The 14,048-nt window shown below is 35.4% G+C and overlaps 1 protein-coding gene across 4 annotated transcripts in view; it reads right to left on the bottom strand.

The window, feature by feature from the left end:
* The window catches only part of mahj (LisH and WD40 domain-containing protein mahjong), a 205,111-nt gene that overhangs the window by 108,613 nt on the left and 82,450 nt on the right, over nt 1–14,048 (bottom strand). For 2 of the 4 annotated variants that reach the window (XM_067082944.1, XM_067082941.1), the window contains 2 exons: nt 11,583–11,712; nt 6,513–6,641 (listed from right to left, as the gene is read on the bottom strand). In XM_067082944.1, the coding sequence (XP_066939045.1) occupies nt 6,513–6,641; nt 11,583–11,712 (259 nt within the window). Of the gene's footprint in view, nt 1–6,512; nt 6,642–11,582; nt 11,716–14,048 lie in introns of all 4 variants that reach the window. The other 2 variants (XM_067082943.1, XM_067082940.1) reach the window with 1 other exon arrangement.

The raw sequence follows: 14,048 nt of genomic DNA on the forward strand, positions 1-14,048 counted from the left end.
TTTGGAACTTTTTTTATTATTAAAATAGTTTAACCAGACCACTGAGCTGACTATCAGCTCTCATAGGGCTGGCCTGAAGGATTAGAATGAAATACCAGGTGTGGGCCGTAGGCCAAACAGGTCATCCTGCATGGTGATGAATGAATGAAAATGAAATTTAAAAACTGAACATAGGCATAAGCTCGCACACTGGAATACATGCACACATTAAGGGGAGTGCTGACTCCATAAGCCTCCATTATAAAGTAGGGGCTTATAGCATGAATGAAGGGATTTGCTTCAGATTTTTACCACTCGTTCTTCAACTAATAACGAAAATTTTCTATGAGAGAAATTCAAAAATTCAACTTCTAAGTTAACTTTTTTTTGCATTTGAAAAAAATTTTAAAATTTTCAAAAATACACAAAAAAAAAAGGTTCACTCAAAAATGAATTCCCCACGTACAAAATCATAATATTTAGTTAATCTACACTGTAAAAGTTTCACTGAATTTGGTTCAGTCTTCTTGGAGTTATAAGCATTTATTTTTGAAACAACTAAGTCCTGAGAAAATGGCATAAGAAAATAATTTATGGTTATTTTGTTATAACTATGAAACTATGACAGTTAGAAGGCTGATTTTTGCACAAACTATTTTGTCATAACCAAAACACAATCATGTATGTAATCGTACTAAATTAAACTTTCTGGAATCTTATATTTAGCCTACAATTTCTCTTTCTCTTTTCATTTTGTTTGCAAATTTGAGAACTCATTAACTCAGTCATAACTGGAGTTGGAGATTGAGGAGTGATATAAAATGTTTTCTTTTATACCATGGCTACTTTTTTCTCTTGTAAATTACTGCAGAATTATATAAGAAAAAATTTTCCTGCTCTCTCAATTGCATACTCTGTCCTTTTATTTTTTGCAAAAAACTTCAAACACAACCCCATTTCATGATGAAATAGTGTTCAATCTTTTTTTGCAATTTCTACCAGGAGCAATCTGTTTCTCCTCATTCCAAAGTACATCTGGCAATGTCATAGGTCTGAGAGTGATAGCCTCTTCTCATCTAAACAGGCAGTGCTGGATAAGCAGTCAGAGGGAGGGGATGTCAATATCTTTGCTCTTGGCCCATGTAATTTTTGTATGATGTTTTTTGTACTTCTGTGCACTTAATGATTAGAAATGTCTAAAAAAATCTCTTACCAGTTGTGAAGATTGAGATTGTTGCATTATGCAGAAGTAAGAAGTCTGAAGTCTATGATAGCCATAGCAAAAGAGATGGGTGTCTATGTGGTGCCAGCATGTTATGGAGATCAACATAGAAACTGCATTACAATGTATAAAAAAAAAAAAAAAAAAAAACTCTCGAAGACCAAAAAAGACTAATGAAATGACAGACAACCTTATTAAAAGGATTGTTATGAAACATCCACCAGTACCAGCAAAGATCTTGAAGGCAGAAAATCCCATGTTGTTTGGAAATGTCTCAGAAAGAACTGTACAACGTTTGTAGAAAGATCTCAGTCTCCCCTCTCGTCCTGCTGCAATGAAGCCTCTCCTTTCAGATACAATGAGGAATAAGTGAGAGAAATTTTGTAAAGATCATTTGCACTGCACTGAAATGGATTGGGAACAAGTTGTATTTAGTGATAAGTCATGCTTTCACACCATTCATAGTGCGGGCAAGAAGGCACAAAGGTCCAGAGGATCAAATTGCTTTGCATAAAAGAATACAGTCAAAACCGTCATGCTTCAAAAAGTATATCTTAGTTTAACCAGACCACTGAGCTGCTTAACAGCTCTCCTAGGGCTGGCCCGAAGGATTAGACTTATTTTTACGTGGCTAAGAACCTACTGGTTACCTAGCAACGGGACCTACAACTTATTGTGGAATCCGAACCACATTATGACGAGAAATGAATTTCTATCACCAGAAATAAATTCCTCTAATTCTTCTTTGGCGGCTCGGAGAGTCGAACGCTGGGCCAACAGCGTGCCAGTCGAAAGCTCTACCACTCCTCCAAAGAGGAACTGTCATGCTTCAAGCTTATGTGATGGTATGGGGATGTTTCTGTGAATATGGGTAGCGGTGGTTTATATTTCCTTCCACAGAGTACAACTATGAATGGTGTGAAGTATGCTAATACCTTAGAAACTGAACTGGTTCCTTACAATGCACTATTAGGTACGCAAGTCTTTATGCAAGATTGAGCCCCTTGCCACTGTCTACAAGATGCTAATGAGGTATTTAAGGACCGTAACACTAAAAAGTTATAATGGCCTGGCAATTCACCAGACCTTAACCCTACAGAAAATTGCTGGGCTTACATGAAACAAGGACTGAATGGCATAGAAGGAGAGAAAATATCTGTGCCCAAATTGAAGTACGCTATCTGGAGGTTTTGGTTTGAAGAATCTGATGATGAATATTTCCTTATTGCGATAACAATACTGATTTTTTTTCTATCAAGTAGGTGCTCACAGTTTTTGTGGTAACTATATTTCAGTAACATTAAATGCATACAAATTTTTTTCTCAATATTCACTTCCAAAAATGGGGTGGTCCTCATGGCCAAAGGTCGAAGACAGTAAATAGTTTAACCAGACCACTGAGCTAATCTATTTAGCTCCTAAAGGACTCTTCCAATAAATTTGCCTTTATTATGATAAAGTTTATATTTTATTTGCTAAATTACAGCTCTCTGAAAGTTTATAACTGGGTTAAATGAAAATCTCACAAATTTGTTCAAGGGATTAGTTTCTAAAACTTGACACTCATTGTCGATTATGTTTTGGATATTCCCACACAAAATGTACAACTGTTAGTGTTACTCTACAGTCTGTACAAATGCCCATGGGTTGAGTAAGTGACCAATTCTACCATGAGTCAAAATCACCTGTATCTCCATCCTTATGCTATGAATTCCATATTCCTCATTGGGCTTAATTTTTTAAATTGTTTTCTATCATGTTTGCTGTTCCAGATGTTTGCCATTTATTAATTATAATTAGTTTTAGAGATGTTATATAACCAACTATAAGAATATCTATGAGTGATCTATCATGATAGTTGCAGCTTTGGCTGCTTTATTGGATTTGTTTTCTTTAATGAATACTTTTTTACAATTCTTATGTAATTTATAAAGTTAAAATTAATTTCTTGTGCAAGGGAACTTTTTGGATTATAACTCTGAAGGGTTCCTATCAAACCAAAAATTATGTATTTCTTTATAGGTACAGTATATCTTTAATCATTTTCATGGCTGATCCTATTGCACATAATTCTTCTGTGAAAACAGAAGCATTGTTAGGCAAGGAAAACTGGTATTTTTTCTTGGGTAATAAGGATGCAAATCCCATGCCTGACAAAGATTTAGACCCATACTGTGAATCATTTACAACTTATATGTTCTACTGTTTACAATGTTCTGGGGCATGTGCATGTTTTTAGATATTTCAAGTGAGTACTAGTTCATACCTTATGAATAGCCCATGGAAATGGTAGTCCTATTATAGGAGATATACACTGATATGTACTGACTCAAACAGTTTATTTGCCCTAACTGCCTTTAATCTCTCTGATCAAAAGGCTTTTTTTTATTGGTGAATCACTTGCTTATAGTCTTATTGCACTAAGTATTATTATTAGGTCACAATGAAGAGTTGAGACAGATCACCCTTGAAAAGGTTGGAGAGAAGATCAAAAAGCTTCAGTGCAAATTCTGAGTCCCTCAATATGAACTGGGTCTAATCTTTTCAAAGCTGTTTTTGAGGCTGAACTTTAACTCTGAAAACCACAGTCTAGAATAAACATAACGTGACATCTAAGGGCAAGGTAGCCTTTTGGTTCAGGTGACAATTATATCAAATTCAGGATAAGAGCCCATGAGGTTCAAGTAATCTAAATCTCGATGGCATCTAAACATAACTTACTTCTATCCTGAGAAAAAACTTCTCCAAGGTTTATCTTGGGGATGTGACTCATTAACACACATGAAGTTTTTTCACTGCTAAGGGGCAGATTACATATAAGATAGGCGTACTGGAATTGACCCCTCCTCTTTTTCCCCCCCTAAGATATTTCCAAGGCCGTCATCTGTTGGTTGGATTAAGTGCATACTCAGCCTTTTGGGCTTGTCACCCTTGCTGGATATGAACCATTTCTTACTAAACACACTCCTCTCTTAGAATCTAACCACCCTAGTTCTCCATGGCACAGCCCTTTATCCTACTTCCCACAGTAAATGACCAACCTGTAACCTGACAAGTTATACTTAGGAAAAATAAAAAACCCATGTTTCAGCAGGGGTCTACTAACACTAATGTTTACCAGTGAAAATTCACAAATGAAAGGCTGATGATACCATGTTTCATCATGTAAGGTGTTATCACCAAAATAACAATGGCACCTCCTACCTACAGCAACAAGACAGTACTCTAGTACATTTTACATTAAATTTTGGTTTCAATATTCAAATGACGATTCATCCAAACTCAGAACAAAATGTTATGGTAGCTGGATAAGTCCCAAATTGCTGGGAAATAAATACTGTACATACTTTTGTATCACCTAATCTTGTTTATCTTCTGACCTTAAAATTTTGTCCTCAAATCAGGATTTTATCACACACTTTACGCATTGCGCAATTTGCATTTTTGGAAGATTGAACTTGGCTAAGTTTAATGTGTGAGTTTCATTTTCAGAGGATTATACAGGGCCAGGTTTACTAAGCCTGTCTCAATCTGATGATATTATAAGCCTAGAAGCATACCTTCGGTGGGCTAAATGCAAGTCATCATAAATTCAACACGGCTTACCAAACTTCCAGCTTGTCTAATAATTCATTACTGTTACTGTTTCTTATAATTAATAATCACCTTCTATTTCACAGACACCACGGGCACAAGCAACAAGTGCCAACATAACCAACTGAATTGAGACAGCTGTTTGCTGATATTGGTTTTTGTGTTACAGTTGTCAGGTTGTTAAAAACTTCAATTCTCAATTGTAACAACATAAGTAAAAAATATAAATTTGTTTTTCTTTTTTACACAATGGACTTCTTAAGATAAAAATGTTTTGCAATGTGCAAAAGCAAGAATAATGTGCAGGGTGCATAATATTTTGCAATATGCAAAAGCAATGTACAATAATGGCATAATCACATCTTTACTTCACTCAAAATCTCCTGCATTTTTTATAAATAGTAGGCTGCATTTTTATTCAAGCTTTGTTAATTTGCAAAAATACACCTACAAAGAGCATGCCCTTAGTACGTAACTAACATTTGGCAACAATGATATCAGTATTCTGTATAACTACTTGAAAATGTAAACATTATCACAATGCAAATGGTGCATGATTGCAATGTTCATATTTCATATAGAAATAATACACACATTAAATCGGATACATTAAATAGAATAAATTTATCAAAATTATCATTATTCTGAATATAACTGTACTATTCGACTTTTGCAAATGTTGGTCTAATTGGGGCAACAGTTCATGCGCATATATTTTATACTCATGTATAGTGCAATCCCCTAAAATCAGGTTAAGCCTCATGTTTCAAACAGTTGTGTGACATGAATATATACAGAAATTTAAGGCCCTTGAAACAAAGTGCTTCTCAATCATGACTATCAGTTTTTATATTTTAGCATCATTTTAATTTGTAATTATCATCTAGTAATTTTTACACATGAAAATTTCATTCTTGAGTCACCTGGGGACTATTGTGTAAAACAGTAGTGTTTAGGTGCTAATCTAGCACATACCATAATCACTGGGCCTACCCAAACCTCACCATCGGGGTATTAGATCCAGAGTGTTTTAAGAATTTTTTATTTTTTTTAAATGCATCTTACTTGGCAGGAATAGACAAAACTGTAAGTGCAATACGGATTTACCATTTCTTGAATTACCCGAGCTATGAAACACAGGGCTACTTTTATTATTGTAAAACAAAGCCCAGTGGACAACTTGAGTTAGGAGTGTGCTAGCGATGGTGGCATCCTGAGCTCATTACTGTTGACATAATAAACTGAGGCTTGTTTAAAAATCACAATGCAAAATAATGCCAACATAAGCACAAAAGTCCAAAATACTGACTTTCTTCATACATGTTAAACATAAATAAATTGCAACAAAAACAATAACTAACAAATTTTTCTCCATTATAAGAAAGATGAGGAAGCAATGGCACAGTCTGTCATACAGTGACTGATAATGTTCCCCATATGATGAGCAATTACACTCTTGGCTCACACTGCACTATACTGGGAAGCACAGCATTAGTAGATATAAGAGGTTTGCACTCCTTGCAGTTTATGAATACAGTACAAGCAATCTACAGCTGGGATAAAATAATGTTGACCCAGTTCCTTGGTTTTATATGAATCCACTTATAACTGGCAATGCATATATTACACACACACACTCACACACTGCACAGGGATACTGTCAAAGAAGAACTAGTGCTATTAAAAATTAAAAACAAAACCACACAAACTCACTTACCCTGTTAATAGGAGCGCAAAGGCAGTTGATAAGAACATTCAGGGCTGCTTTTTGCACCTCGGGGGAAGTTGTCACAGACTGAGCATTCTCATGAATACAAGCTACTAGTATGGCATACCCTGGTACTTCCTGTTTAAAATATTTAAAAAATAAGTGAGTGGAATGAATAAACTGACCCATGAATCATTAGACATATCAAAATGAAATACCAAAAAGTCTGTACTCCACAAGGAACATAATCTTGTCAAATAACACTGTTTCTATAAAAATTCTCAGACACCTACAAAGTACAACATTCCTGATAAAACATGACCAAATCAAACAAAAATAAGGCGGTACAGCATTACGGAAAAAGGGGGAAAGTAAATTCCACCTCACTAAAATGACCTAATTTCAGCTAAACCAGAGTACTTGATGTCATTCTAATGGGAAAAGAATATCACACAGAAAGAGTATTTCATTACTGTACAAGAACAAAGCTCTGCCAAAAATGAACAATCCACTCCTAATAAGATCTTTCCTTTCCAGAAGTCACATCTCTACCTCTCCAAAAATCTAATTTCTGGTTCCAAACAGGAAGAACAGGTTGAGATCCTTCACCTGGAATGCTGCAACAGTTCTTTCTGATTTCAGATTTTCTTTTCAGAATTTGAAATATTCATATACTGTACAGATGAATCCTGTTGCAGTATTACAGCATCCATGGCAAAGAAAATGCATTTGTTATAAAAAGATATTTAATTTTGAAAATTGCTAAAAACATCATTCCCTGTGAAAAGCGCTAAAAAGACGACAACTTGTGAAAAGTGCCATGAAAAAAGAATTGCCCTTATATACTGCTGTACCTTATAAGTAAGACTTCTTGTATGCCTTATACACAATATTAAGTCTGAAAAATAAGGAGCATTATAACCAAAGAACAATACTTCTAACCGTATCCAAATCTACCCATAATCATTGATAATTTACAGTCTGAGTTAGCCTAAGGGCACAATCTTCCCTTTCCTTCATGCTTCTAACCAACTGCTGTGTTCTTACTTAAAAAGTATGATAACATCGTTCTGTTACAAATTATGCTAATTCAAAAAAATAATTTTAATACTGGATATCATGCTCATCTAAAAGGATTAATGCTTTTATTCATAAACCTTATAGAGGAAGAGAATTTTCAAAGCAATGCATCAGGGCATATTTGTTGACTACATGCCCATACAAACATTTCATTACCTTAAAAATCAATATTCAATTATTCAATTAATTAATTTAGGTAACAATGAATACTCCGATATATTATATATATATATATATATATATATATATATATATATATATATATATATATATATATATATATATATATATATATATAATATATATATATATATATATATATATATATATATATATATATATATATATATATATATATATATATATATATATATATATATATATATAAATTGACCAACCCAGCACTGTCAAGAAGAACTTTGAAGAAATCAGAAAAATTTTCCTACACCCCCTTTGAATTATTCTGTTGTGTAAAGTATGATATATACACGTATACCCAGAGAGAGAGAGAGAGAGAGAGAGAGAGAGAGAGAGAGAGAGAGAGAGAGAGAGAGAGAGAGAGAGAGAGAGAGAGAGAAACACTTGGTATAGGTAGTACGGTGGTGGTATTGGCCTAACTACGCGACAATTAATTTCAGACTTCATTTAAACCAATTTTATAAGGAATACGTCACCGTAACGTCACAGCAGTTGTTATAGCGAATTCCGAAGGTAAAAACGAAGAATAACCAAATGAATTAATAAAGAAATTTGCACTTGAACAAATAAAAAAAAAGGAAATATCGTACATGTTGACATCAGTCTTAGACAGCAGCTACTTAAGAAACAGTGTCTGCTAGCTGTATAAATATTAAATTATATTGTCACAATTGTACCTTTAGTCACTGAAATCTGAATGGTCTAATACAGAAATTGTGATAAATGGTGATTTTTAGTGGATTAAGTATTTAGATAAGATGATGGTATACCTCAAGGTACTTAAGAATTTGTATTTTATTGGCAAGGTATAATTAAGATATATTTAGCTTAAGATGAACGCTGAAAAAATGTGCTATTGCTGTAGCAAGTAATTTTTTAATAAGGGGGTAGTTTTATCACAGAAGCATTTAGTCTGCTAATATGCATGTGCAGATGGTGATGGATTTGTTTCGTCTCACCGATGCATTATTTCTCACTCTCCAAAGCTATGCCCATAACTACAAAGCTTTTTTTGTAGATTAAGTACAGGCAGTCCCTGGTTATCAGTGACCTGGTTGTACAGCACTTGTCTAGAGATGACGATAACCGGATTTTTTACACCGCTTCCCGGTTATTAGCGCCGATAACCAGACAAACAAATATACAAACATTCACTATAATATATATATATATATATATATATATATATATATATATATATATATATATATATATATATATATATATATATATATATATATATATATATATATATATATATATATATATATATATATATATTATACACACATTATATATATATATATACTGTATACACACAAACACACACATATATATACATATTACATTTGGGCACGGTACGTTACTTTAATGACCTACTTATTATGTTAAGCCTTAAACAACAGTCACTTTGGACAGCCAAACACTTGAAGATATCAAATCACACATAAGAATAATGGAAAGTCACCAACTGAAAGTTTTGATCGTTACAAATTCTACTTTACTGCACACAAATTATGGCATTTCAAACACACTAGAATACTGATTCCACTATCAATAAATAAAATCAATGCTAGAATTTAACAGCACATTACTGCTATTTTATAGATATGACCCACTGATCATAATAAGGACACGTACTTGTGGTCATGTAGGCCTGTGTTAATTTGAAGTGTTTGCTGCCTATACAGGTAGTTTTTATTAAACATTTGTTCCTTTTATCATTGCTGGGCTACTATTACGCACTACCTACACATTATCTGCGCCACAGCGAATTGCTCAGTCTGCTTTTCGCCTGTGGAAATGGCTCATAACTACCTGCCATGAGCCAGCCCCTGAAGGAATAAAGGAGAAATTGGTTGGTTGCTGGATGTGTGTGAAATATGCAACATGCTTCTGGCAGCAAGTTTAAATGATGAAACAGCTCATTTTTAATGTCTCTATGAGTTAGAGGTTTCAATAGGAGTATGGGAGAAAGAGACTACAATACATCGTTCTAGCAGAACTATGGCAGTGTGTTTTTCCATCTCTCTCCAAGCAAAATCCACATTGAGTCAATACTCCAAAAGGAGTGAATTCTAGGAAATCCTGCTTCAACTCCTCCGATGGAGACGAAGAGTCTTTCCTTGGGAGAGAGGTCACTGATACCAGACATGAAGTGGATACAGCCCTTGAAATTTCCCTTCTGAATCCGGAAGATCTAGGGAAGTACTTTGCTTTACATGAGAGAGATACTTCAGATGAGAACCATGCCTTTCCCATGCAGTAATCATGTACTGGAGGAACCCTGATACCTTCTAGGGGGTAGTGATTTATCCTGGACTTATACACTTCAAGGCAGTGGTGATATGACTGCCTTGGCTCAATCAGTTCATGCAGGTTTCCTTGGCTGGAAAATCCCACTTGCTGTACTTTCTATACTTCCAAGCAGTGATAATACAACTGCCTTGGCTTATCAGTTCATGCAGGATTCCCTGATAGGAAATTCCGCTTACTGTACATTCTATGCTGCCACATATCACCGATGAGTACAGCATTGTACTATTGTACTGTCAACCTTGTGTGATATCAGGACTGGAGGAATGGGAGGAGGACTAGTAAACCTCAGCACAAGTTTTTAAAGTCTGGCCATCGTAAGCACCTAATGCAACGCACACAGGTAAGTAACGGGAAAAAGTATTTTATATTTGTACTGTAGTTTTGTTTTTTGTATACTGTATGGTGTATTTTAAAGTGTTTGGGAAAAAGTAAAAAATAAAAAGGGTTTGCTTTTTTGTATACATACAATGTATTATAAAAACTGTGTTTGGGCAAAATGCAAAAAAAAGGGGGTTTGCTTTATTTGTATATGATGTATTTTAAAGACAGTGCTGTATAATGGATTTGGGCAAAGTGAAAAAGACAGAGATATATCTGGAAGTGTAATCTACAATACCGAGTGTTGCATACAAAAGGAAAAAAAAAGGGGATGTGCTTTTTTCAAGTGTATTTATACAGTATATTTTGTTAATAATATGGTTAAATAACCTAGCTAACTTCCTTTTGCATCAAGTTTTCAGTTTAGTGTTATGGTTGTTGTTTATAAGCATTTTGCAGTATTGACAAGGTAGGGGAGTAAGGGTTACAGAGTTGCCTTTGAACACCTGTACAATTTTTTACTTGCCCTTACCTAAATTTCACCCTTATCCAACAGGTGCTACTAATTTGAATAACTGAGAGATTGCTTAGCATTAAAAGTTGGAAAAGACGCAACTGTTGAAACACTACCAGAAGCTGCTACATTTCCAACAAAAACAAGTATTCAATCTTGCAGGGAAAACCTTACCAGCATGCTTGATGGATGGGTTTGTATTATTATAACACAAAGACACAATAAAAACCAAAGAAGGGAAAGAAATACTCAAGTTTATTCTTAAAAAGTTCAAACAACAAAATTGGGCAATCATTAGAGGCATCTGAACTCGACAGTGGCCAGAAGCAAAGTGGAGTGTGGACCAGTAGGTGGGCAGGGTTTCTCCCTGCCTGTTGGTAGTTAGTTAACTTGTCAATAAGTTTGAATGGCCATTCCATGTCAAGTTTGCAAGCTAAATCCCTATGTAAAGAATGAAGGTTTGTATTTGTGTAGGAACAATTCAGTTTTCACTTACAATCTGGCAAAATTTAATTCGGTGTCCTTTTTCAATCATTCTTCATAAGGATGTTCCCTCAATACCCCTTAGATTAAAATAAAAATACTTTCTTAAGAGATTAACCAACCTAAAACATCAGTATCAAAAGTACAAACTGAAACCAAAATTTTACCTGTGGATCAAGTGTCTGCAATAGATCATCCCCAGCAGGAATAGTCAGCTTGTCACAAAGGGCTGCCTGTACGGATGGCATCACACTGATGACATAAAGGATATCCAAGGCAAAAACAGCAGTTTCCGTCCTACTGAAAGCAAAGATTTAGGAAACTAACAAGAACTTTGTACAAGTGTAGTTGAGACCTCTCATACATGAACTAAAAAGAACACCTTAAAGCCAAGTGTGACACAACAGTTTATATTGTATAGTACCGACCTGGCATAATGAAACTAATTAACTCAATTATTTAAAATGGGAAATAATCAATGGTAATAGAAATCTCTTTAACCTTAACATTCATTTCCTTACTCACAGATTACATCAGATGTTTGGCCTTACATTACTAAACGTACTCTTGGTACTTTTAATGTCAAAAGTTGCATGGGCATCTCAAATTTGTCCATTTTCCAAAGCAATCTTCCATTGCCAATTTAGCCACAGTAATAGAGCAGTTATTGTTCCAAAGATATTTAAGTGTTAGTAAAGAAGGGTAAAGGGTCCAAACCTCAGCAGAAACCCAATTAATGGAGGAAACTAACAAGTACAATGGTCTTTACCTCAGCCTCTTAATGATGCAAATCACAAAAAAAAAAAAGGTCTACTTGATTCCCAGTTTAGTGAAAAATCTGATTTAGTGAATGCCCATTTGCTGAATTAATTGCCTAAAACAAAGCTCTACTCTACATAATATGGTAACATATTTTTAAATTTCACTTTTCTGTTGAATACTCGAAACAAAAATTAACACTAGTTTACAAAAAAAATGACATTTTCATAATAAAATTAATTTTCATATAAACTTACCAGGGAATTACATAGCTATAGTTTCTAAATCACGCAGCAGCCTTTAATTTAAAAATCACATTAGCATTTTGACAGATTAGTGTAGGTGATAAGGCCTGCCCACTATGGGAGTACTGGGAACGACTTAACTGGTAGCATCACACCGTTTGTGCCCTTATGTCCATTAGAAGGGAGGAGGAAGGGCTCTGATTCTGTAATGACCTGGTAAGTATATATGAAACTTAATTTTAAATAACATAAAAATATAATTTTCATATAAGTAACTTAAGTAACATTGATAGGGAATGGGATGAATGGACATATTCTACTCCAAAACATTAAGGTGTGATAATAACTGAAATAGAAAGGATGGCTAGCATTGAAACAATGCTTGTCATTTTCTTACATGGTAAGAGAGCTACTGCAGGTGAAAACTGTTGGTGCAGTGGCAGGTTAAGCCGTGGGTCGCCTCTACATAAGCGGGAGTCTTGCAGCGGAGGACAGGCCTGATTGCTGACAAGACATACATAAGTGCCCTTGCCCTGGGCAACATAACAAATAACCAGACAATGCTGTCACCTACTCTGACAAAAAACCACTACCCATCCACTAAGAATGGTGGGTATTCCAGGTACAAAGTACCACCAGGGCTCACCAAAACTCGACACCTCACTTCAAGGCGAAGAGAAGTAGGATAAATTCCTATGCTTCCTCACCCAGCACCATGCCAGTCACTGATAATGGTCCCAAGGTACTGAAATTACAAACACTGTTTTTAATTAGCGAGATAATTTGAACTTCCAGTAGGTCGATTGCGGAATGGAAGTAAGGAACATACTGTGCCTGAAAGTTGATGAGGTAAACTGTCCTGTAATCAAGAGGTTTCACTTAAAAATAGGCAGAATGTCCTCCTGATTCTACGAGTGTGCCTCATAAATGAAGTCCCTCCGGAAGAAGGACAATGCTTTCTAGTCAGAGGGAGAGACAGGCTCTTAACAGAACACCAAAGGTTAATGGGTGACCCTTGGAGCTTCTCGGTTCTGCTCAGGTAATTACCTGAAAGCCCTAACAGGACAAATAATTCCTTCTTATTCCTCACAGCCGAGGATGCCCATTAAGTTCTTAATAGAGTAAAAGTGGGTCCAGTGTTTGGATGGGTCCTTCTTCTTGGCTAAAATCCCAGGGAAAGGAACAAACCGTGTCTCTTCTAGTGAAAACCTTCCCTTGTCGATGGCTTGTATCTCTCTAATACGTTAGCAGTAGGCAAGGCCACAAGGGAGAGAGTCTTCTGAGAAAGGTTTCTCAGAGAAGAGGAGCGTACGGGTTCAAAAGAGGGGCTTCTAAGCCACTTCAACATTATGTCCCGGTTCCAGGAGACCAGATCTTCCTTCCTTTGCTTGGACGTATCCAAGGACTTGATGAGGTCATTGAGATTAGGTTGACGAAAGATCTAGGTCCTTGAGCTTAAACACTGAGTTAAGCGTACCTTGATATCTCCTAATGGAGGAGGACGAGAGATTCTAGATCTCCTCAGATAAAGGAGGAAATCTGCAATTGGGTCACAGATGTCTCAGAAGAATAGTTGTGTGTCTGAGACACCAGTTTCAGAAAAGTGCACACTAGCCTGGTAGATGCTGA

Source organism: Macrobrachium rosenbergii, chromosome 40 (genome assembly GCF_040412425.1).
Source record: "Macrobrachium rosenbergii isolate ZJJX-2024 chromosome 40, ASM4041242v1, whole genome shotgun sequence".
NCBI classification, from domain to species: Eukaryota; Metazoa; Arthropoda; class Malacostraca; order Decapoda; family Palaemonidae; genus Macrobrachium; species Macrobrachium rosenbergii.